The sequence below is a fragment of the Zonotrichia albicollis genome, chromosome 6, assembly GCF_047830755.1.
Source record: "Zonotrichia albicollis isolate bZonAlb1 chromosome 6, bZonAlb1.hap1, whole genome shotgun sequence".
NCBI classification, from domain to species: Eukaryota; Metazoa; Chordata; class Aves; order Passeriformes; family Passerellidae; genus Zonotrichia; species Zonotrichia albicollis.
In genome coordinates, this window is record NC_133824.1 from 57,111,541 (window position 1) to 57,135,788 (window position 24,248).

General features: G+C 38.7%; 1 protein-coding gene across 2 annotated transcripts in view; it reads left to right on the forward strand.

Annotated features, from left to right (window-relative positions):
• The window catches only part of PPP2R5E (protein phosphatase 2 regulatory subunit B'epsilon), a 70,728-nt gene that overhangs the window by 20,016 nt on the left and 26,464 nt on the right, over window positions 1-24,248 (forward strand). For both annotated transcript variants that reach the window (XM_005491642.4, XM_005491643.4), the window contains exon 3: window positions 20,886-21,082. In XM_005491642.4, the coding sequence (XP_005491699.1) occupies window positions 20,886-21,082 (197 nt within the window). The remainder of the gene's footprint in view (window positions 1-20,885; window positions 21,083-24,248) is intronic.

Sequence of the window (24,248 nt, forward strand, 5' to 3'; positions counted from 1 at the left end):
TCCTTTGGAGGAATTAGCCTCTGTTCTTTGCTCTGCTCTTTGTCTCTTGGGTGAATCTCTGCTCCTTTCTGTCTCTGCTGCTCAGCCTGAGACAGGAGGGGGTGATTTACTCAATGCAGGATGACTCAAAGTGCAGGTGAACTTGGTGGGAGCTTCTCCTGAGCATCTCACAGTGCTAAGTAAACATCCAGAGAAATCAGCATGTCTCCAGTTGAGCATTGAGAATTAATGGGTGCTTTTAATCTGACTCTTTTTATTTCTCAGCATTCTTCTACATTGGTATCTTGTGAGTAATACAGCATAAAAATGACAGTCTCTTAAAAAATTATTATTGTCAGCTTTGAGGAAAAACAGCATAAAAATTCCATACAACATTGTGCTAACTCTTTGAGATTCACTGCTTTTATTACAGCTAAGTAACTGAAAGATTGCTCTAATTTTATTTTAATAGAAACAAATCTGATTGAATTATTTCTGTTTTTCTTTTCAAAAATGTGACTATCACAAACATTTTAAAAAGTCTTGATTAGAGGTGATGAAGTGCCTAGTGAAATTCAAGTATCCAGACTGGAGCAGTGTTGCTTCATTGGTTCATTTTGAGCATGAAGTCTTTTGCTTTTCAATCATATTATATTTTTCTTTAGGAATAAAATTTTAAAATTAATTATTCTTGTTTTTTATACAATGCAGTAATTCCTGATTTTTATTATATAAAATTAATTACTTTTTTTCTTAAGAGTAGTGTACTTCTAGGGTTTTTAAAAATTTTAAACTGAAATCTATAGTCCATTTTGTTGCATCACTGGATATTTTTCCTATCCTAAGCACATTTTAGCAAGGCTCACCAGGTTAAAGAAAGGCCATAGTGTTAAAATAATTTTAAACTGGGATCCTGCTTAAGCTCTTCTATTTTCTCACTTCCTGACTGAGCCCAGCTATCTTTGCCTGCCCTTTCTCCCCTCTTTTGTTTACAGCTGAGGACAGGGCTGATACCCCATGCATTGGAGATCCTCATTGTCAGCTCAAGGAGTTCATTAGCAAATGCTTTGTCTTAGGGAATATTGAACAGCACATCCCTTCCCTGGGAAGTGATCTTTTATGGCATCAAAAAATTCATCTGTGTGGGCTTTCAGTGTTTATTCTACTATTTGGTAGTGGAGCATGAAGTAATTTATTGTCATGTGTTACATATTAATAGATACAAAAAAAAAAAAAAAAGGAAAGCAAAATAAGGTTAAATAAGGTTTTCTGAATATTTTATTACTTTATCTGAACTCCTTAAAACTTGCTTTTTGGTTTATTTGTAATAAGTTTGGAAACATGAAACAGTGTGCTGATGAATCTGAAATTTATGGAGATTTGATATATATCCTATCCTTAAATATATGAAATGTTTATATCTGTGAATTGCTATTCAATATATCTTGTTGAAAAATGATTATGCTCATGTTCTCTGAAAATAAAGGCTTGTAATTCGAGACTGCCTGTTTGAGAGTTCCCTCCAACGCTGTCTCAAGGTAGAGTTTGAAAAAGGAAGCAGTTTATAAACTGCTGAAATACAGCTCAGTGTCAAAGCAACCAAAGAGTAAAATTGCTCAAAAGAAATAGTTGCTCTGATTTTGAAAGCGAGTCAGAGTGGAGGAGCTTGCTTTGTGCTCAGCTGCTATTGGCTGCACAAACCCCTCATCTCTGTGGCTAGTGCTAGATAGGAATATTAATAATATAACTCATGCCTCGTCGTATTTTGCTGCTTAATCATCTTGTTTGGCACACCCCTGGCCATGTTGTACGTGGCCATAATTCAGGAAAGCAAACTCACTGGGGCACTGTGTGTTAGAGTGCGGCAATCAGGCTGGGATCGTGCTGATGATGAAAGCACTGCCCGGCGTGGGTTTATCCAGGAAAACCGGGGAGAAGCTGTAGCAGGCAGGAGCTGGGAGAGGAGCTCCTCCTGTGCCAGCCCATGGCTGTGCCTCCCTCGGCACAGCTTTGCTGAGGATCCAGGCTGGGTAAGCAGAAACCTGTGTCAGCTTTGCTGCAGGCAAAAACTCCAGCTCTCTCAAGTCCTTGCCACTGTTGTCTTCCCTGTGCTCTTGCTGCTCTCAGAAGTGGTGTTTCAAGGAGGTCGATGATATTTTGTTGGAAAATACTTGATTATGTTAATGTAGTTTGGGAAGATAAAGAGGGGCTCTAGCATGAATTCCAATAGAAGAGAAAATTTTTATTTTTAATATTTCCTCTTAATTTTTTCTGAACCTGACATTTCCTCAGAGACCAGAACTGAATCCTGTGAGTTGCTTGTAATTCAAAGTGTTGCTATATTAGTCAGGAAAACTTCTGAAAAAATGTGGAGTAGAAAACAAATGTTTGGCTTGATCCTAAAGGTTGGATCCTTTATAGCTGACGATCCAACCTTTATATATCCTAAAGGTTGGATCCTTGTATTCTCTCATCATTTTATCCTTTATAGGATAAAATGATGAGAGAATACAAGGAAGTAGCTAAAACAAATCAAAGGGGAAACTAAATTTGATTGGGTTTTGTTTGGTTGTTTTTGTTTTTTTCCTTTGTTTTATTTTTAAAAAATCAAGTAGTCCTTTCCCCCTTTTGGTTTATAAATAGTTTAATCTTTAAATAGTGTAGGTTCTTTCAAGAGACCCATGATTTTTTGTGAAGTGGCTTCCATGCTCTTGTCAATGCATGAATAAGAAATAATAGAATGGGTGGGGAGGAAGTTGATTGTAATTTGACTTAAAAGCGTGAATGTTTTGACCTCAGCGATTGGCAGTTTGAAAAGAATGATTTGCTGTGCTGTTTGTGTGAGTGCTGGGTTGTTTGGTGTTAATCACCATCCAGTTATGAATATAATTCACTCGTTAGACAAGTGAATTAGACTGTAGGCTGGTGCTGGACTTCTAAACATACCTTCAGTAAACACTCAGGTCAAAAGGAGGGAGGTTACTTGGAGTGCTTTGTTGAGGGAAATTTCACACTCATCTTGTGGAAATATTCATCTTGTGGATGTAATGAAGATAATGCTCTTCAATTTGGAGAGGTCTGTAAAAATAAGAAATTTTTATTATAGTTTGTTATGTAGTTAGCAAGTGTATTTTCTGAAATACAGTTTTGACTGTGAAGTTTTCATGTATAAACAAAAGTATTAGGGTTTCCTTTTTGGTGAAATATTGTTTTATTTGCTTTTTCTAGAAGTTTGTGTTTTGGGCTCTAAGTTTCAAGTAGGATGCTTTTTGGTTTGATTTATAACTTGACTACTTTAGCAGCTGATACCATTTAAGAATATTTTGCCTTTGCTTGCTGTAACAAAGCAGTTGAGTCAGAGGAAAGCTGATCCTTACTTTTTTAAAATGATACTTTTGTTTGTGGTTTTTAGAGCTTTGAGACAGTGGTTAGAAATCAAATCAACATAAAACCTGATCCTAGCTACAGAGTTCTCCTAGGCTGGAGAGGCCCAAATCTGAAAGTGTAGGATCAGTCACCACATTGTAACAGTTTTTCCTGCATTTCAGAATTTAGAGCAGTTTTTGTGATGCTCAGGAATAATTCTTATTTGGTTATATTAGCACTTTGCCTGATTAAGGATTGCTGAATCAGGTTCAGTAGTTGAAAGGTGAAGGCAGATGAGTGTTAATGTTTGTATTACTCTGGCTGGTGTGTTTTGTGGTAACATTTTAATAAAGCAAGGGCTGATCATTGTGTTGAAGGATGTTAAGAGGGACTGTGTTTGTATCCTAAGCCAAAAGAGAGGTTTTCAGTTTATTTTTTGCCCATCTTTTTGCTGAAGTTGTTGTTGAGCATGCCAGGGCCTGAGTTGGTTCTCCTCCAGTTGGAGGCAAAGAATTATGCTTAGAATACAGGCAAAATTTACTTACAAAAATAAACTTGAACTAGAATTTTCAAAGTTTTTATGTGAAAATTATAAATCCAGAAGTTTTTGTACCAGTAATGTGTGTGCTTAAATATTTTTCATAGGAATGAAATACTGTGTTTCAGTTTGGTTTAAGAGAGGACATCAGCACTCTTATTAGGCATAATAAAAAAGTAGCTTAGTTTCAAAACACCAATCTAGTGGGTATTTCATACACCTGTGTATTGTCCCCCATGGACATTAAGAAAACATTAGGGGTTTCAAGTACTGTAAATAAGACATTTACTGTGGTCACAGCGTGGTTTTGTTTTTCTTTTGTCCCCCCTAAACATTTTCAAATAGTTCTAAACTTCTTCTTCCTACAGATTTCAATGAGTTCCTTACTTACAATGAGAAAATAAACTTCCTGTTTTTTGTTGTTGGTTGTTTTTAATTTGCTTTAAGGGCTCAGGAAGCAGAAAACCAGAAAATGACCGAAGATTATCTTAGACCTCCCTAAAATTTAAGGGTTAAAGGCAGCTTGTGAGGGGGTGCCATGGAAAAAGTGGGATGATCAGGGAAGGGGGAAGAGCCAGGGAGGGAAGCTGTTGCTCAGTCCCAGAATGGGGAGCAGAGAGGAACTGGCCAGACCTGTTGTGTGGGAGGAGCTGGGGCCGGGGCAGGGCAGGGAGCGCACGGAGCTCGGCCCCAGCCCTGTGTTCTGCACCGAGAGGGGCCGAGTGCTGCTCAACCGCCTGCACTCAGCCTTTTACAGTCTGAGCTCTTTGTGACTTGCAAACAGAAGAAAGTTCATGGCTTGCTTGATGTGCTGTTTCTTGGAGATAGTGAGGATGTGGAGAAATGATAAGATTTTATTCCTGAACAGATAAAGTTCTGTACAATAGTACACCACTGTATAATAATACAATTTTGTTTGCCATACTTACTTATTATTCAATCAAAATCTCTATGTGTGAGCTTATGTCTGTCTATCAATTGGTTGAATTTTGGAATTATTTGATTTTTTTTCTCACGTATCTGAGCTGTTGAAGGGAGGGCCAAGAGTAAATACTTGCCCCATGAGTGCCCTAAAGTGGTGCAGGTGCTTCAAGGAAGGATTATCTCACAGTGGAAAGAGTAGTGCCCAGAGCAGAAGAACCTGTCATTTTCCTCTTCATTACACAAACAGCCTTTTTAATTTCCTCTGCCTTTCTGAATCCTGATTGAAACCTTGCATGAGGCCAAGGCAGACTGGGTGCCCAGGTAAGGCTGTGTGCACTGAGAGAGGTCTGCCTCAGAGATGGCATGAGAGGAGTGTCCTGTGAAATAGTGAGAAGATCATCAGGGCAAAGACTCCTTGGGTGTGCCTGAACCATTTCTTGGATGGTGGGAGTATGTAACTAGGGGTGACCATGTCCACAGCTAGAAACTCCCAAACGTTTTTTCCAGCATTTTGGATGAGCAACCATAAAGTTTGGGAGTTGGAGGAGGAGTGAGAGGGATGCTCTCGAGCTGGATTTTAGAGCTCAGGTTCCCTGGTGATCTTGTGATGGGCTCTGAGTGTCCTGTGGGGTTTTGTTCTCCCTCTGCTCACTCCTTGCTCTCTGCAGGCACTGATGTCCCTCACAGTGCTGTGTCATGGCATTCCTCATTGGTTTTGAGCTGTCTCCATGTGTTTGAGCCCAAAGAGATGTGCACACCCATTCTGTAATTGACTCAAACCCTCAGTCAGGACCAGGGCTGTGCACAGCCATATGGAACTGTTCCTTCAGAAAGAGAAACAACCCCAGCCAAACCACACTAATGGGAGAGTGGGAAGCAGGGATGTGCCAGCTAATGGGGTGGTGGTGGTTTGCTGGGCAAGGATTTTGCAGTCTGTTGTATGTGTTCTTTCTTTTCAGCAAAATCACATTTAAAGCAGATTGTTTTAGCCTTCATTTCAAGTGAAAAGGAGTTCCTTTCTCAGCAAAACAAACCATCATAGAAGCATTCAGTTTCTCATTTGCAGAATAAATGATTTTAAGTTCTCTTGAGTCCAGCATGGAAAAAGTGTTCCATCGTTTAACTGGATGCTGTGTTCTCCAAAACATCAGTTTTTTTTAAATGGCTGTTTCTTAATGATCCACAGCTGAAGGACCTTCCCATTACTCTTGGCAGCCTGAGCTGTCTTCATAAGGTGGAACAGGCTCTCTCTTTGGTCCTAGGAAATAGTATTAATCCTGCCAGTATTGAACTGAATCCAGAATTACTAACCTGTCAAAACTCTGCTTTTAGTTACTACAGGTGATATTCAGGATATCTGAGAGTTGCATTCATGTTGTCAAAAACACATGATGTATTTGTCTGTGGTAACATCAGAATTTCTAGAAGGAATTTGTTATGTTAATATTATTCCAGTCTCTGTTAGTAAAAATGAGTCAGGTTATCTTAATAAAATGGTAATTTTCTAATGATGTACTATATTTCTAAAGTAATGGCTTTTAAGTACTAAGCATTTAAATTTGGCTTTTTAGTGGAATAATGAAGTATTACAAAGGCTGTCAAATGTTTTAGGATGCATTCAGATAATTTAGTTATTTGTTTTTCCCAGTGTTTTCCTGGTAAAAGCTGCCTAACTAGTCTGTCTTTCTCATGGTCTGTTTTTCTGTTTGTACCAATTTGGTTGATAACTATACAGAAGCAGAATAGTTGGGAGGAAATTCCAAGATGTTTCAACTTTTCATTAGCAAAGTGATTGGGAAACAAGGAGGGTTTACTCAGATGTCTGAAACATCATTTTGTAGCTGGGTAGCAAGCTGGGCTGTGTCACATGCATAAGAAAGAAGTCCCTGTGGAAAAGCACCCCCTCAGAATGGGTTGCTTTTATGTGTGTATTGTCTTTGCTTGTTTCAGTCTTCAGAACTCAAAATTTGCATTATTTTTGTCATTTCTTTTGAGTAACCCTTGCAAGTTTGCACATTGGTGTAGGTAGTATGAGGGGAAAAAAAACCCCTGGTGAATAGGCAGGGTGAAGTTGATCTTCAGTGCTGCAGTTTTATACAGTGCTTGCTTAAGGATTTTGAACTTTAAGCATCTTGTGCAGGAAGGCTATTATTAAAAAAAAAAAGTGTGTGGGACACTGGTGTAAAATCTTAGAAACTAAATTCTGGTTAATTTGTGTTAAACCCTGGAACAGATTTACTGGAAGCTTCCCTGTGTGAATGAATGTGAGCAGCTGAGAAGGAGTTACTCAGCCAGGTTACTTTTCCAGTTGTGACTAAGGGGCCAATTAGCAGCATCCGGATGAGACGGCAGCGCCTCGGTAAAAATAGATGGCATTTGGAGGAGCTGGGGGCTGCCTTGGGGGAGGGCTTCAGCTCTAGACTGAGAGAAACAAGGGAAAGAGGCACCCTTCAGCAAGGAGTAGTGCAGGACTGTGAGAATTCCATGAGCAGCCCAGAGGAATGGCAAAGAGCAATGCCAAATTAGAGCCAGAAAGCAGCAGGCCTCTGCTGCCACAGGAGCTCCTGAGCTGGGCTCATCCTTCCATTTGACAAGAGCATAAGGCTGGCATTGATATGAAAATGAAACAAGCTGTAGCATCCTCTGAAAATGACAGGAACCAGAGGTGTGGGTGTAGAGCTCGCTAGATTGTTAGCTCTTCTGTTCAGGATTGATACGTTAATGCCTCAGTCAGAGGCAGGAGTAAGTCACACACCAGTGATGCTTCAGCTGATTTGCTTGCAGGCAATTAGCTGGCTACTGCTGGCATCTCTGAGACTAAATAATTAACTACCATGTGGGTACAGGGAGGAGAGCAGGATGGGCTGGGATTTTGCTTTCCAGCCTTTACTGTTACAAGTTAGTCCTGGGACCACAGCAGCTTTGATGGTCCTGCCCTGTTGTTTTCATAGGATACTGAAGCTGCTGGATTAGGATAGTTAAAAACTCTTTTGTTGCCCACTGACCTACTTTGGCTGCTTATTAGCTATTGGATTGGGAAAGGGCCATCTGTGTATGTGCCCACTGGTACAGCCTGAGTGCAAAGAGGGCCTAGGATGCTGTCTGCCTTCTCTGGATAAACCTCAGTGCAGGGGAGGCAATTACTTAAAATACTCAACTTTATTGTGAATGGCTGGCTTCACTCAGCATGTAATAATGTATTAGTGAATTTGATACTTCATGGAAGAAAGAGAAGGCGTGAGGGATGCACTTGAAGTCCTGCCTTTAAATACAAAGGGTGTAAGTTAAAGATTTCTTACTAGTGGTGTAGTAGTGAGCTGGCTGCTTTCTGGAAAGTGCAAGCCAGGGGAGGTGTGATCTGTGTATTCCTTTGGACAGATACAAAGCATGTTTGCTGATCTGTACCTGCAAAAGCTCTATAAAAATGATTGCAGAATGTTAGGCTAATTCACCAGTAGTGTATTTGGATCACCTCACTTTCAGAGTTACCTATATTTGTATAAACCTGCAGAACACACACTTTTCCTGCTGAGTTTTTCTCCATTAATTTGTTGTGGAATACATAACTGATGTGATTGCTCTTCCTTTTTTAATTTTTTGTTTTAGTCATTAGTAAGCAATGAGCTTTCTGCCAATTAGAGCAAAGGTGTAATCACAGTTGTAATGAACCAGAGTCACACTCCTTGACTTCAGTTTGGCCAGGGTACCACCTTCAAGATGAAGTTTGTGACCACAGCACAGCTGGGGACAAATATTGCTGGAAATCTAATTTCAGTTTATCATCTTCAACAGAGAGGCAGCTGAACTAATGAGTAGCTTGGAAGAGGTAGAGAGGGTAGCAGTTGATGATGAAGGGTATTGTTTGGTAACCACAGAGGAAGTGCCTTAATTATATTTAATGCCTAAACTGTTATGTCTGGTTAATATTTGTAACAGTCTAAACTAAGAAAGCTTTGCAAAGTGACTCTAAGCCCAGCAGAGCTGTGCCTTTGGTTACTTGCATGGCATAACCTTGTCTGTAAAGTTTCTAATTTTCTCAGACTTATTCTTAAGAATTTAATACAAAACTTCTAATTTATTGTGGGTCAGATATTTATTTTTAACAGCAATGTGCTGTTGTAGACTGATAGTGATATTGCAGAGAGTTTAAACAATTTCTATAGAAATTCAGGTGCCAAGGCCCAGTGGTCATCACATATATTTGTCTGTCCAGGAGCAGACTGCATTCTGTGAGACAGAACCCCCTGTGATGGATTTACACACAAGCAGGTAGAGAATGTTCTGCCTAAAAAAACCTAGATTATTTTCTTCAGTGTTTTTGAGGAGCTGAGAGGTAAAGATCTTGTGAAAGAAGGTCCATGTGCGTCATGCTAGTGCGAGGTTATGATAAAGGTTGTTCTTTAGACAGTTATAAATATTCTGAAATTAGATCTTTGCTCCCTAGAACCATGTTAGGGAGATAAAATGCCTATCCCCATTTAGGGTTCAAGAAGCAGAATAAAAAGTTTCTGTTCAAAAGAGAGAAAAGTGGCCTAATAGTCTATGTCAGTCAATTTTGCAAGTTTTAGCAAAAATACCTGGTTTAGGTATAACAGAGCAATAGACTCTAAAGGTGGATAATTACTAGTAAATGACTCTCATTTACATAGCTTTGAAACTGAGCTGAGCCATTCTGTGATGGACAAGATGCTATTTCTAAAGGAATAGATGTTATTTTTACTTAGACATATGTAATGATAATACATAATAACATAAAATACCCAGCACAGCACATATTAACTTGACAGGTTATAGATGAGTATTATATAAATGTCATGTTTTTCCCTTCTATTGCTGAGTTGTTCCAGATCCTGAATAATCTGAAGATCAAAAAGTTGCTGTAGAAGTGGCATAGAATGGCAACGTGTTTCTGTGCACCAGGGAATGTGAGAGAGCTCTACAGCAATTGCAAAAGCAAAATAAAGTCGAGTTATATATTTATTTTCTGTCATTTAGACATATGCACTGGGCTTGGCAGTATGAAAAAGGGCGTTCCCTGTGAGTTATTTGAGTTATTGTCACAAGGTGTTGAATAGCAGAGTGTGAGGCTCACAGGTGACCGTGTCACACCTGCAGGGAGCGCGCGGAGCGGGAGCTGCGTTCCTGGCAGGGAAACTGCATGGGCTGCTCCTGCTGCAGAGCCCTCACCCAGCACCCTCTGAGCAAGGCTTTGGAGCTTCTCAGCTGCCCAGGAGCTGTTATCCCAGCCTGCACATCAGACTGTACCTGCAGGTTTTCCTGTGTTTGCCACGGCTGGGATGTAGCCGGGGTTTTGTTCTTGTGCTCAGCAAACACGGGGGCTCCTGTCCCCAAGGGATTTGCTGCTGCAGTGGTGTGACCGTGTTCACAGGGGTTTTAGGATGAGGGAAGAGACAAGGGTCTGACTCCATGTTTCAGAAGGCTTGATTTATTATTTTATTATATATATTACATTAAAACTATACTAAAAGATTAGAAGAAAGGATTTCATCAGAAGGCTAGCTAAGAAAAGAATAGCAAAGAATGATAACAAAGGTTTGTGGCTCGGCTCTCTGTCCGAGCCAGCTGGGCTGTGATTGGCCATTAATTAGAAACCCCCAACATGGGCCAATCACAGATGCACCTGTTGCATTCCACAGCAGCAGATAATCAATGTTTACATTTTGTTCCTGAGGCCTCTCAGCTTCTCAGGAGGAAAAATCCTAAGGAAAGGATTTTTCATAAAAGATGTCTGTGACACAGTGAATCCCTGCAACCCCAGCTGGCTTTTGGCATAACGTTGAGTCCAGCTTGTTGATTCTCATCTTGGACATCTCAGTAGGCTGAAACTAGAATTAAAAAAACCTAAATGAATAATGAAGGCCAAACACTCCATGACTTTGTTGTTGCATCACGCTGGAGCATATACAGAAAAGAAGGAGGTAAGAATATCTCTTAAGAAAGAGAAGAGTGAGAAAGACGAGATAAGAATAAGAATGTGTAAGAAGTTGAGCTTTCACTGTGTCCGTTTGGGCACTTTGTAGTGATTTCCCAGCTTGTTTCTGCAGTTTTGGGGTATGTTTACTAAATACTGGGTTCTTTTCTTGCACAAACATAGTACTTTGACGTGTGTCACAGACATATTTCCTGAAAAATCCTTTCCTTAGGATTTTTTTTTTCTGAGAAGCTGAGAGGCCTCAGGAACAAAATGTAGACATTGATTATCTGCTGCTGTGGAATGCAACAGGTGCATCTGTGATTGGTCTCATGTGGTTATTGCTAATTAATGGCCAATCACAGTCAGCTGGCTCAGACTCTGTCCGAGACACAAGCCTTTGTTATTAATTTCCTGCTTTTTCTATTCTTAGCCAGCCTTCTGATGAAACCCTTTCTTTCTTCTATTCTTTTAGTATCATTTTAATATAATATATATCATAAAATAATAAATCAAGCCTTCTGAAACATGGAGTCAACATTCTCATCTCTTCCCTCATCTTAAGACCCCTGTGATCACCACCACAGATGTGCAGTTCCATAAAATCTTTACTCCATTACACACATTTTTTCCCTCTGTGGAGGGAGTGAGAGAGCAAACAGTTGGGTTGTGTAGTGCATTACTGGAAAATGTTGGGAGCCTATTGTGGTAAATTAGCATGAAGTAGAATATGTTGCTGACTAAATTTATACTGCCAAATGAGAAGAGAATGGAAATAATGTTTTCAGGGTTCAATTAAACTCTTCTCAATGTATAAACAGGGTTATAGAAATGTATATTTTATATGTATGTATATTATTTAAGCTAATAAATTTGAGTATTCTAAAATATAAGCCTGAGCTCTTAGACATTGGGTTATGTATATAGAGCAACTCTCACATAATTATTTGTTTCATTCGAGAATGAATTCCTGTAACTTCTGGGATAAATTAGTGGGTCAGTATCAAGCAAAGCAGCAGTTCTGGCACTTGCTCTGAGCCTGCTTGGATAAGAGTTATGAGTTGGGTTTCCTGTGCTCTTGTTCAAGCTTTTTTTCAAGTGTCTGGGCATTTCTGTATAAATTTCATAGAGCAGCTCTGTAGTTGAAGCAAAATGAATATTGCATATTTTATTTGGACAGATGGCAGTTTCAGAGCACTTACTAAGCAAGATACAATTTTTGCATTCTTACAGGAAGCATGTACAGATGTATAATTTTATCATTATTTCATTATGCACTTAATGCACTGAAGAAATGAATTGCAATGCAAATCCTGGACTGTGACTGCATTCAGAGTGGAAGCTAACTGTAAGATTGCTGTGACGTGTTTGTGTTCTTATGTTTAATGATCATTACAGAGCACAGGCCTCTCATGTCATGCAGAAAAAAATTGTGATCTGGTAAGAATCTTATCAAAAGAAAGACAATAATCCTCTTAAGGCTTCTTCTGTCTTAGGTCAGGAGGCCATCATGGGGTTTGTGCAAAGGTTTGTTTCTTAGTGTCCTGGAAGTTGTAAACATTTTAAATCTAAGAAGCCTGGAAACAAGGTCCTGTTCATTATAAATGGCTGGTCTTGCCATAATATTGCCATTAATTTACAATGGAAAAAAAAATTGTACACATTGTAGCAAGATAAAGCTGAAGCTGCAGTGCAATCCATCATGCTCTCTAAAATCAACAGAAAACAAGTATGAAATAAAATTTGAGCATAGCTTGACCAAGTTGAAATAATGAGCTGAGACTTCGTGTTTCTATTGGTGTTCTGGCTTCCAGTGCTCTACTCAGAGCTTTGGAATGGATGTAGGATGGCAGGTTCTAGAGACCAGCTAGGCAATTAAAAACACACTGAAAAGCACCTGGAAGAACTGTTAGATATTTTAAAGGAAAGGGTGATTCCCATGGAGCACTAAGGTGCCATTGTGCAGCTTGCTCTATATTGGATGTTTGAGAAATCCCTTGGAAAACCAAGTGGCTTTATGTACATGGTGTTCTGCCTCTGCTCTTTGGGATGTGATTTAGGGCAGAGGAGTTGAGCATATAGGTAAGTTCAGTTTACTTTGCATTTACTCTACATGTAGCTTTTGCTATTCAAATGTCTACAGAAAAACCTGACTTTAATTCTGGTGTGCAGCTCATGCTGGTCAGGGCTGAAAGGAGCTGGTGGAGGGCTCTGCACTGGAGGCATCACCAGCTGGGGCTCAGCAAAGGTAGAAGGAATAACACTTGGTGACTAATCCTGGAGCCTCCCCAGCTGCAAGGATTCCCCATGAAGAGTCAGTCTTGTGTTTGTAACCAAGCATGGTGCTAAAATCCAGATCTTCTGAGTTTGTGGTATTTTGGTTCTTACACTGAGAATGTTCTAACAGCTCAGGGAGTTGCAAGGCATGAGCTGAGTTTACTGTGTTTTAGGGCTGTCTCCCAGGTTGGGTTTTTTCTAATACATCTGGCTAATTAAAAGGTTAGAGTCAGAAAAAAAACCAGAAGCAATAAACCATCCAAGAAACAAATAAAAAACCAAACTGAAAGATGCTCATGTTTATATACATGTAGAATTTAGGAAAGAAACAGTGAGGATTTTTTTGTGCTTTTTAATTTTAATAAAGAACATTTGCAATCCACTGTGCTTTTTTTCCCCTTCTGGGAGGAGACTTTGAAAAGTAACAATTAGGTGTTTCATGTGTAATGCTGGGTGGTATTGGGCAGAAAGTGTGTGGCAAAGGTATCCTGATAACTTCTTCACCACCTCAGGTCAGTGTTTTCAAGTGACAGGACTGACATTGGCACCAGCTCTCTCTGGTGACTGTTCAGCAAACTCAGTGACTTAGCTGAGTGAAGAGTAGCTCCTACTTTGAAAGTGCAATTCAGTAAAAACCTTTCTAAAACAACTGGCATGAGCTTTCTGAGCCAGTGTAAAAGAAACTTGAGTCAGTCCAAGAAGCTGGCCACAGTAACTCTGTGTTTCAGCAAAGTATTTTTGTCTTCTTTTGGAACTTTATGCTGTGTGTTCAATTTAGAGAATTGAAATCATATTTATGTGTATTTTTGCCAGCCTTCTTGCTTTCCTGGAAAAAAAAGAAATGACTAGTAATAATTTTTGAAATATTAGTAAAAACTGAGGAGGGAGAGAGCAAAAGGAACCTACAAAACCTTTGATCAGCCTGGGGCTCAAGTGTGTTAATTTGATGTCCAGGCAAACTCACCCCAAGTAATGTAATTGGATATATTAAAGATGTCAGAGTGTCAAGAACCTCCAGATATGTGGCTGCTTAATCAAATCCAGCCCCTAACCTCTAACTCCTTCATTCTTGTTTTGCTTAACCACTTTGAGCTTCTACTTTTTTTTCCTTTTAAAATATTTTTCTTTCACTGTGTACATCTTCCCTAAACATTTTTTCCCTCCATCTTCCAAGTCGTCTGCTCCACCTCATTCTCTCTGTCCTGATCTTTTAATAATTTATGTTGTTTCCCTGCCTTCTTTAACTTCTCTCTACCTTCTTTATAATATTCACAGCCTCTTTGCTGTTCTTCCATCTCTGCTGAAATTTTTTTGTACACTCATCTACTTGCTGTTTTTCCATCAATTTTGCTCTGAAATCTTGTCATTTGAATAATTTTCCTTATCTTCTTTTACCTTCTTTGGCCTGGATCATTTTTGGAGTGAATGGACTTGCATGTAGAATAAGTAAATGTTGGCTGTCCTGGGTTTATTTCATTAAACTCATCCCAGTTCTCGAAGAACTAATGGGGAAATGCTGAAAATATTGTCAGTTTACCTAAAAAACGAAGATATTGCTGCCTGATTATGAAGAGACATGGTTCTGCTGAGTGGTGATTATCAGTCCAAGCATAAGGACTGATAATGTACAGACCAAATATCTCGTGAGGCTATTTTTGTGGGACACCAGTTGGTGCACCAAAATACCCTGGCAGACTTGTCTTCCATTAATTGCTCAGGAATTCTCACTATCCATCATGTATTTCCTTGATTACATGTCATTATCTGAGATGTTTGATGTAATATTTCATAACAGATTCCTTGTGTAGGTCAGTGATGAGTGAGAGCACCCAAACTTGTAAAACCTCAGGTCCCTTAAGAGTCTCTCTGCTCCCTTGGGAGTGCACATCATCAATGCCACTTTGCACTAATACAGACCTTTTGCAGCCAGTGTTCATGGAATAATGTTTTGTTATGGCTCATAAATGGCTTTGACAACCAGGCTTGTGGTCTTGGTTCACTTCCAAGTTGAAAGATGTTCACAGCCCAGACATCACTGGTGAGAATGGACAAGTGTTGATCACAGGTTAATGAACCATAGCCCAGAGGAGGCTTTTCCTTGAAATTTTGACTGCTGTGGCTCTGGATTGAGCTGTATGAAAATGAAGAGACATTAAATTAAATTATATTATTGCCTGCACTGTGCCTGCTGTGGAAATAGGCAAAAGGTTCAACTTCATAAAGTGTAAAAGTATAATTTTGAAAAATATGGTTTATTAAATTATTTTTATTGTCAATTTATAGCACTTCATCCACGTAATATAGTCTGTTCAGGGGCTGAAACCTGAGGTAACAAGTATGTGAGTAAAGGCAGAATGTTGATTAATTTATCTACATTACAAAATTTGGGCAATTTATATGACTAAGAATACATCTTTTAAGGAGTACACAACACAACCCTGTGTTGTTTGTAATGCTGCCCCACTCGAATGATATGTTAGATCTACACTGAGTTTATAATACCCACCCCAGTAAATGATGTTTGTTGAATATCTATTAAATGATTGGAGAGTCTTACAGGCAGTTGAGGCATTTGTAGATCCAGGATCCCTGTGGAACTACCCAGGAAAATCCCACTTGGTGAGAATTTGCTCAGTTTGTGTCAGGGCAAATTTATGGCCAGGGAAATAATTCTCAATTTTGTGACAGATTAGCTGAAGAGGCAGTGATTATCAGGAAATTGGTGGATTATGTCCTGTGTTGCATTTCTAATCATGCAGTTTGAATGTGCTGGAAATGGTGTGGTAACATTGTGCTTTTTCTTTCTGAGTGTTTTCACTCAGGAAAGTCAGCTTGAGTTTGTCCCACTGTATTTATTGCTGTGTGAATAATTGTACTGGTTAGATTTTACATATTTGGAACACAGTGCCTGACTGCTGCCCTGCCTGTATAATTATTAAGTCTAGAGAATGGCTTGGGAAAACAGCTTTGAGAAAAGCACCTCTTATAAATGAATGATTACTGACTTGGCAAAGCATTCATAATATTGACAGCCAGTTAGGAAAATTAAATCAATGGAATCAGGATAGTGATTATTTTTCTCAAGAAGTGTTTGTATAAGAAAAAGAGGGCAAACATTTGTACTTCTTGGAATGTTAAGAGCAATATTCTGCTGTGAGAAGTGACCTATAGACGCGTGGTTGTTCTGTATTTCAGGACTGTAAGTTAGGAAAAACTCTGAGCTGGGTGTCACCTTCTTCTCAAAGAAAACCAAAAGCTTTCAAATTCAAATTTGCCAGTTTTATTGGAATGAAGACTAGAAAGGTAACTTCTTCCATAATAAAATCTTCACAGTGATTTGTGAGGGTGAGCTGTAGCAGTTTTATGCACCACTGCCCCCTTTGTGCAGGTAGGTCTTGATGCAGTACTTGGTTGTATTTAATGTGATTTGGTGAGTGGGAGCTGTTTGGGGTTTGGAAGATTTTTTTGTCACAAGGAGATTTTGCTTAACTAGAAAAAGAATTGTGCTAGGTTTACTTAGTAACTGGAAGATAGGAAAATTAAAGAAGAGTTGAGGAATTATGTTGCTATTAAGTCAAAAGGAAAAGTTGAAATTTTGCAACTGAATTGAAAGAGGAAATCTCAGAGGTGGAGTGAATGCAGAGTTCTCAGATGTTGGGACATTATAAAGAAGTTCTTAAAATTAATGTGAATAAAAATGTTACTATTAGTCTCTCTTCCTCATTTTGGATTTACTTTGGTTTTAGTATGTGTTTTTATTTTTTGTGTTTAGTGTGTTGTTTCCTTTTACTATCATACAAGAAGATGATGCTAATTCTCTATGCAAATGTCATCTTCAAGCTAATGAATACCATTAATGTATATACTGGAAGCAATACTTATTCTGAAAGCATTTTGATTTTAATGATTCATAAATGTTCTGATAGTGCATATGTGGGTGAAGGGTAGCGTGTGTGAGCATCCTTTAGTTCTGCTGAATACTTCATATGTAATCTGCATATTTTGTCTTGTTTCATTCTGATTTTTGCTGCCCTGTGCCTGCAGTCCTATGGCTTTTTCTCACAGTTGTCATGCTGCTTTGAGCAGCTCAGTCCCTCCCTACACCTTCACTTCTTCACTTCCCAGCATTGTATCCTTCATTGCAAAATCAGGGGCAGGAGGGAACTGATCCGGGTTCTCCCCCATCTGTTTGTTCACTTGCCAGGGAGAGGAGAGGCAGAGCTCACTTCCCTGCGTGCAGGTTCTCTGGTGCGCAGTTTGTTTCCTATAATCCAAAATGAGTTACTTGTAAATGACTTTAATTAAAACATGAATGTAGTATAAATGTTAATATGTTTTTATGGATGTTACAGACTTGCATATAAAAGTCTGCCATCAGATTTTTATGTCTTTAGTTGATAAAAGGATGCAGAAGGCAGAGACTGATGAGAAGGGATGGGCTGGTTGGATTAGGATTATTTTGGGAAAAGACTATTAAGAGAAAAACAGAATTGCTTTAGCCATTTTACTATTTCAGCCCTTGCAGTAGTAAGTGTTGGTCCATGTCTAAAAAAATATTATAGCACTTTCTGTCAGTTTTTCTGATAACTTTATAAAAACTTGACTTTAAAGCTCTGATTCTGTCTTGATAACCAGCATTCAGATGTCCTAGTACATGCTTTCACTAAGCCGATTTCCTTTGAGTCTGTGAATGCTCACTGTATTTCAAAAGCTCTGAACAGTTTTAAATGGCTGAGGAGAAAACTGACAAGCCTGAAAATTAAATTGTAGCAAAGACCTGAAAATGAGGAGAGTTCTCACAGTCACCCAAACAGAAATTTATCTTGCTTTAAATTTTGGTTTTAATAAATGTATACTCCTCTGTGTATTTGACATAAATCACACATGCTACTTAATAGTGTCACTTTAATTTTATTTTATAGGTTATTAAAGTGTTATGAGTATTTACACAGATTTATTAGAGTTGGTTGCTCAATTTTCTGTTCTTTTATGTGAAAGTAGATACAATGGTAATACAGCAGGTTATTAAATTTTGGGACCTAAATGTGTGGCTGTGTGTTAGCATGGGAGTTAAATTCATTGAAAGCTTTGAGTATCTGCTGAGAAGAAAAGGGTTTGCTGTCTTTCCTCAGCCAGCTGTGAACATCTGTGGGGAGCTGTGTGTTCATTCCAAGCTACGGCATGAGGGAGTTCAGGAGTTCTGCTGTGGGGTCTGTAGGTATGTGCCCCAAATACCAGAAAAAGAACCCCCACCCCAGAATCTCAAACCAGCCATGGTCTGTGTGGGAAGGCTGGCAACATGGAATACTGATTTTATTTATTTGTGCCACCCTTTTCTTGGCTTAGGACCCCCTAACTTTTCAAGCATATTTACTCTTGTATACATGCCCTGTTTCCAAGTACAAACCCCCCCTGGCATTGTGTGTTACCCTGTTCCCAAGGCACCCCAAATTCCCAGGAACATTGAGAAAAATTACTGGGTGAAACTTCTTAGAGTTGTATTCCCTAGTGTGAGTGGCAACTTGCTTAATAAAGAAAAGCAGATATGACCAGAACAATTGGTTTGTGGGGTTTTATTCTGTGGGGCTTTGAGGTTTTTTTGTTGTTTGTTTAGAGGTTTTTTGCTTGGCTGTGGTTTGGTTTTACTTAGTTTCCCCTATGGTTCATATGGCCTGTTGATGCAGTCAGACTGGCATGAATTTCATGAAGGGTTTTAGAGTGGTTTTTCTTGAGAAGAATGTAATTATATTTTTTGTTTTGTTCCCACACCTCCAGATACTTAACAGGAGAAAGAAAAAGAAAAACTTTTATGACTTATTTTAATGCTTTAGTAATTTAAAAATTTTTATTTAATATGAACCCTGCTTAAAATGAGTGTAATCTTGAGTCATATATATGAGTCTGGTTTTAACTTGTGCTGAACTGTATCCTAATGGATTCCACTTGATTTCAGCCTGTTTTTCTTTAGCTATAATGTCCTTGTTGGTCAAAACAAACATGTTAAAGTCATGTAGAACAGTGCAACCAAACCTCATTATGGTCATGTAGCAACATTGTGTATTGATACCTTCTAAATATTTTCAAGGTCTGTGGTGCATTATAGGTGTAATAAAGAAGAGTGTAAGTTTTAGAAATAAAGCTTTTGAAAAGCAACCAATTGCACTTTTTCTTTTTTTCAGCCTGTGTATAAGGCTGTCTGTGGAAGAAATGTTTCATCATTTAACTGTTGCTTTCTTGTTAATAACAGTGAATTCTGAAGTCCATTCATCTCTTATTTGAAGGCAGGTAGTCAAGAGAGCAGTCACAGAACTCTGCTTCCCCAGGCCCTTTATGTCCTGTAGGGCTGTAACCTTAGAAAGGTCATGTATAGAAATGATCTTTTTGTTGTGGGTGAAAGCTAATGAGTTTCTCTGTCTCCTTGGCTCATCTTAAGTTTCAGCTCTGTTTGAATGTGTGAGGGAGACCTGGCCAGTGGAATGGCTTTAGGGTGCCTGATTTTGGGACCTTCAGTATTCCAGAGGTGTTTCTGGAAGGAGGATTTTCCTCCCATGTAGATTCCCTGCTGAATCCTGTCACTACTTCAGTGCTGTAAACAAAAACAGGTTGAAGAAACTGTTGCATCTTTATTTGTACTGCAATCACATTTATTCTTTTTAGTGTTTAAGCACTGGTTTTAATTAAATTGAAGCACTGTGTTTAAGCAAAACAGATTTGTGGTGCTTAAATCTTAAAACTATTTAAAAGTACCATACAATTAACACCTCCCAGCATTTGCCAGGTATTCCTTACTATGACTTACTCTTTGTCAGCAATGAGAAGTTCCATTTAGATTGGCCTTTGAGAAGTCCAGGTTTTAAGAAATAAACACAAATTCTCTACTACTGAAGCTTTTTTTCAAGTGAGATCAGGAAGGTCAACCAGTGGATTTTGGTGCTGAGGCAGGCATTGGTGCCTAAATAAAACCGTGTAGTTCAAAGGAAGCTCCCTAGTCTGAGGAGAGACCTTCAGAGTAAAAATGTGGAATTTCATCTCTACAACTTTCTGCTGTTGCTATCCTCTTGTGTACATGAACATTGAATAAATGAAGCTGCCTCTGTATTCTTTTGAAGCATTTGGTAAAGTAACCAACAACTAAGAAGTTGACATTCCTTTTATTATTGTATTAAGTCTTTTCATTTGCTGTGAATTAAGAAAATAGAACAAAAGTAGTGAGTTCTGCTTACTTTATTGGTCAAGCACATACTATTTTTTGTGAAAATGTTCCTATTGATGCATGTTATGTGTTCACAGTACAGAAAAAAAATCCTCACTGTGTTTCAGTGAAATTGATTTTGCTATGGGAAGTGTCAATATGGGGATAATGATTGAAACTCAGAACTTGTTTATGGAATTATGGCCTTGCTGTGTGTTCATATATATGTATTCATGTATATTCATACAGGGCTATAAATGACGTGGTGTTTTTAGAAATACAAATTAATCAAGCTTGATGTGTTTGACACTTCTTTCATCCTTCTTTGGAGTTGAAGTTAATGATGGTAAAAACCAGCCTCCAGTCAAAGTAGTTGTTTATTGTAAAATTAAGTCTTGGATGCTGGTGTGTGTCCATCCTCTACTTCAGCCTGGACTTTCTTGGTGAACTTTATTTTCCTCATAGCAGTTGATGATTAAATTCCTTCTACAATACGTTCAAGATCTCAAACACACAATAGCAATACAGTTCCTGTAAGTGGTTCATTTGTTAATCTGAGCTCTGTTTTATAAGAATTGTATGAATGCTGCTTTCCTTTGAAATTGATCTTCAAAAAGAAATCCTGTTTTGTATAATAAGATGCCAGACTCACAAAGATTTCCTTTCTTGTTTCATAGACGTTCCATCTTCAGAGCAGCCTGAACTGTTCCTAAAGAAACTTCAACAGTGCTGTGTCATTTTTGACTTCATGGACACGCTTTCAGACCTTAAAATGAAAGAATACAAGCGCTCCACTCTTAATGAACTGGTGGACTACATTACAATAAGCAGAGGCTGTTTGACAGAGCAGACTTACCCTGAAGTAGTTAGAATGGTGAGTTCTTTCTTTCTCATGGTCTCTTTTTAAACCCACTTGCACTTCCAGTTACACCCTGTGGGCAAAATTGAACCCTGGAGTAGGTGGATTAAATGATGCCTTTGGCTTGGATTTGCTAATAGACATTGCTTGGGGATAATTCTCCAATGACAGAAATATTAATTTTTATATATTTTAAATGAAAGTCAAGTAGATTATGGTTATTATAGTGCCACAGATTATGAAAGGAAACCTGGATTGTTTCCTGATAGAGAAAGCCAGCAGCCATTAAATCACAGTCCCTCATGTTTCCTCCAATCTATCTTCCCTCTCCTCCCAGTGTAAATAATGGAATAATTTTTGCAGGTTTCTTATCTTTCTTTGAACTTTCTCCAAGTTCTTGGGTGTCTGCCTCAGGTACAGATACCTTAAAGCATGCATGGATAATAATTTTAAAATAATAAATGCTAAAAATGTTGTACAGGATTGTTGTGTCAATTTCCTGGTTGGGTTATGTGGATTCATTGCAGGGGCTGTTAAGAGTGAGCAAGATTGCTCAACTATAAAGCCACACCTTGTATATATAAATTGTTAAATAATAGTGTTTAATTGTAAAAATGGAAACAGTACCAGATGCTCTATGGTGAAGAATGTTCATTGCAACTGGCAAAATCAATCACTGCTTTAAAATGTTTGTTCTGTGCTGCTGAACAGAACCCTTATAACCTGTTCTCTAAATGAGAAAGCAATTAATTAAATATAGATTTAGTCTTGACAGTTTCCTAACAGTACTGTGTGATTGTGGAATCCACTGGCTATGTGCTGTAAGAAGAAAAACATGAATAGTTTTTGCATTGCATTGTGTTTGCTCCTTGCTTCTTTTCTGACACACAGATACATGCTGTGTTGCTTGTCTGTAGTATTTAAAAATAGCTGTAAATTGTGACAGAACCATCAAGCAGTTAATCATGAAGGAAAAAAACCCAGAATTAAGGGTGTATGAAAAAATCTTAATATGTCTTCTTTGTGTGTATGAATTGTCAGAAAGCCTGTAATTATGAGTTCAGATTCTTTCTCTTCTCCCTCACCCTCTCCTGCCCCTTTCTGCACTGGACCAGTCTTGTGAATGAGCTGCTTGCTGTGTTATTTCTTCACAATGTGAACTCATGCACCATTCACATACCAGGCAGAATACAGAATGACTTTTTTTTCTTCTCAGTTTTTCTGCTGGTGCTGCACTGTAGTATCTAAATGGTTTGCATGTGTTAGTTTAATCTGATGTGTACCCCTTGTGATGAACAAAGTGTATCACACCCTTTGCCTAGCAAGGATGTTGATGCACAGATAACTTTAATAAAATAGGGGACTTTCTCTGTGTGCAGCAGATGCCTCCAAACTCATCCCCCCAGAGAATTTGGTAATTTTTATAGCATTTCTGTTACTGAGTTTTATTCTTGGGTTGACACTGGTTATAGTTGTTTACTGCAGCAACATCTCTTGAATAACAACTCTGCAAGTTAGTGTTGACTTAGCTTGGGCCCCAGGAAGCAAGAAGAATTTGATTTGTAATTGTTTGTGAGGTTCAATTTGAATCATAAATAATAATCTATGAAACAGTGTGATCTTGAACAGTAAAGTAAAACCTCTTTAGTATCATGTCCTGCTGTCCCTGCAGTCACTTTTATTGATTCACACAACAGGTTTTAACTTAAGGAAATGATGTATTGCCTAAAGAGTTTGAAAAGCATGGTTTTGAATAATTTCCTTAAATATAGTCTGTATCTATGATATGGAGTAGCTATTGGAAATAGACACAGCCTGAATATTTCCAGTGGATTTCACAGATATTTACTAATGGTGCTTAAGAAATTCCAGTTTCACCTTAGATCCTTTTAGATCGAAATCTGTTCTCTCATCTTTTCCTTTCATGGCATCATGCCCTTCTTCATTCTGCTTTCTTCTACTTTGCATTTGTGGTGCTGAACCCAGGCTGTTTTCTCTTCAGTGCTGGGATGCTAAAGCAGGAGAGGGCTGTGAATATTCTCATGTCCTCTGTCTGGCTACCCAGTGGCCCCTGACTGCCCAAATCTGATTTTTTTTTTAACGAGTAAAAAGATGCCTATTATTTAAGTATTTAAAGACGTGAACATGTTTTTTCCCTTAAGAATTTCCTGAGGAAATTTGAAGTAAATATAATTGGAAATTGTAATTTAGATTTTGAGTGAAACTCCAGCCTGCAGCAGCCACCTGAGCTTTGGTGAAGGTGTAAGCAGCTGAAAGCTGGACTCCCCTGATTGTGCCAGTGGTGTTGTTGGTGCATGTGCTGCTGGAAAACTTTGGTGGTTGTTGTGTTCCATGGGAGCAGGAGGCAGTGCTGTGATGCTGAATTTGTGGGGGTGAACCCATAGCAGATACATGAATAATTCCTGTTGATGGTCCCAGTGAATGCTGTTGCTGTGTTTCTGCTAAACCACACCACCAGGGCTTTTGAGGCTTGCAGGTGGTTTGGTTTTTGTAGATGGACTATCTGGTAAAAATGCTAGTTTTTCCTGCTGGTCTTTGCATATAAAAGCAAAGACCACTTTGAGAACAGTTACACACGTCCTAGAGGGAAAGGTAGTTCTTCTAATATGCTATAGGAGAAGTTTTGAGCACATACTGCCTGGTGAAGAGATGGCATTAGTCACTTTGTACTGAAGCACTGCTTTATAGTGTAACTTATGCTTTGCAGTAAATACATGTTCTTGTTTCAGGCAGTTTTGTGCCCATAGTCATACACTGAGACAGACTTAAATGTGCACAGTTGACTTCACAAGTGCAGCTACCACCTTCATTGTGCTTTTGGGGATTTTCACCAAAGTCTCCAGCTGGGTTCACAAGGGAGCTGTCACATTGACAGTCTCAGACCTGTCATGATAGTGAGGAAAACAGCAATATCTGTGTTCTGACCAAATTAGCATCCCCACTGCCTGCCTGCCACAATTGTCATGGGAGTGTTTTGATTGAAAGACCAGGATCTTAAAACTGATCAAAACTGAGCCCAGCTGTTTTATGTCCCTTTGAAAGATCTCTGCCCCGTTATGTTTAGTGTTTATGAATCTGAGAATTAGTATTTTCTGCTTGTCCCTTTGGGCTACTATGATTTGGAGGTGAAGGAAAAAAAAAGTTCTTTTGTGAGTTTTAA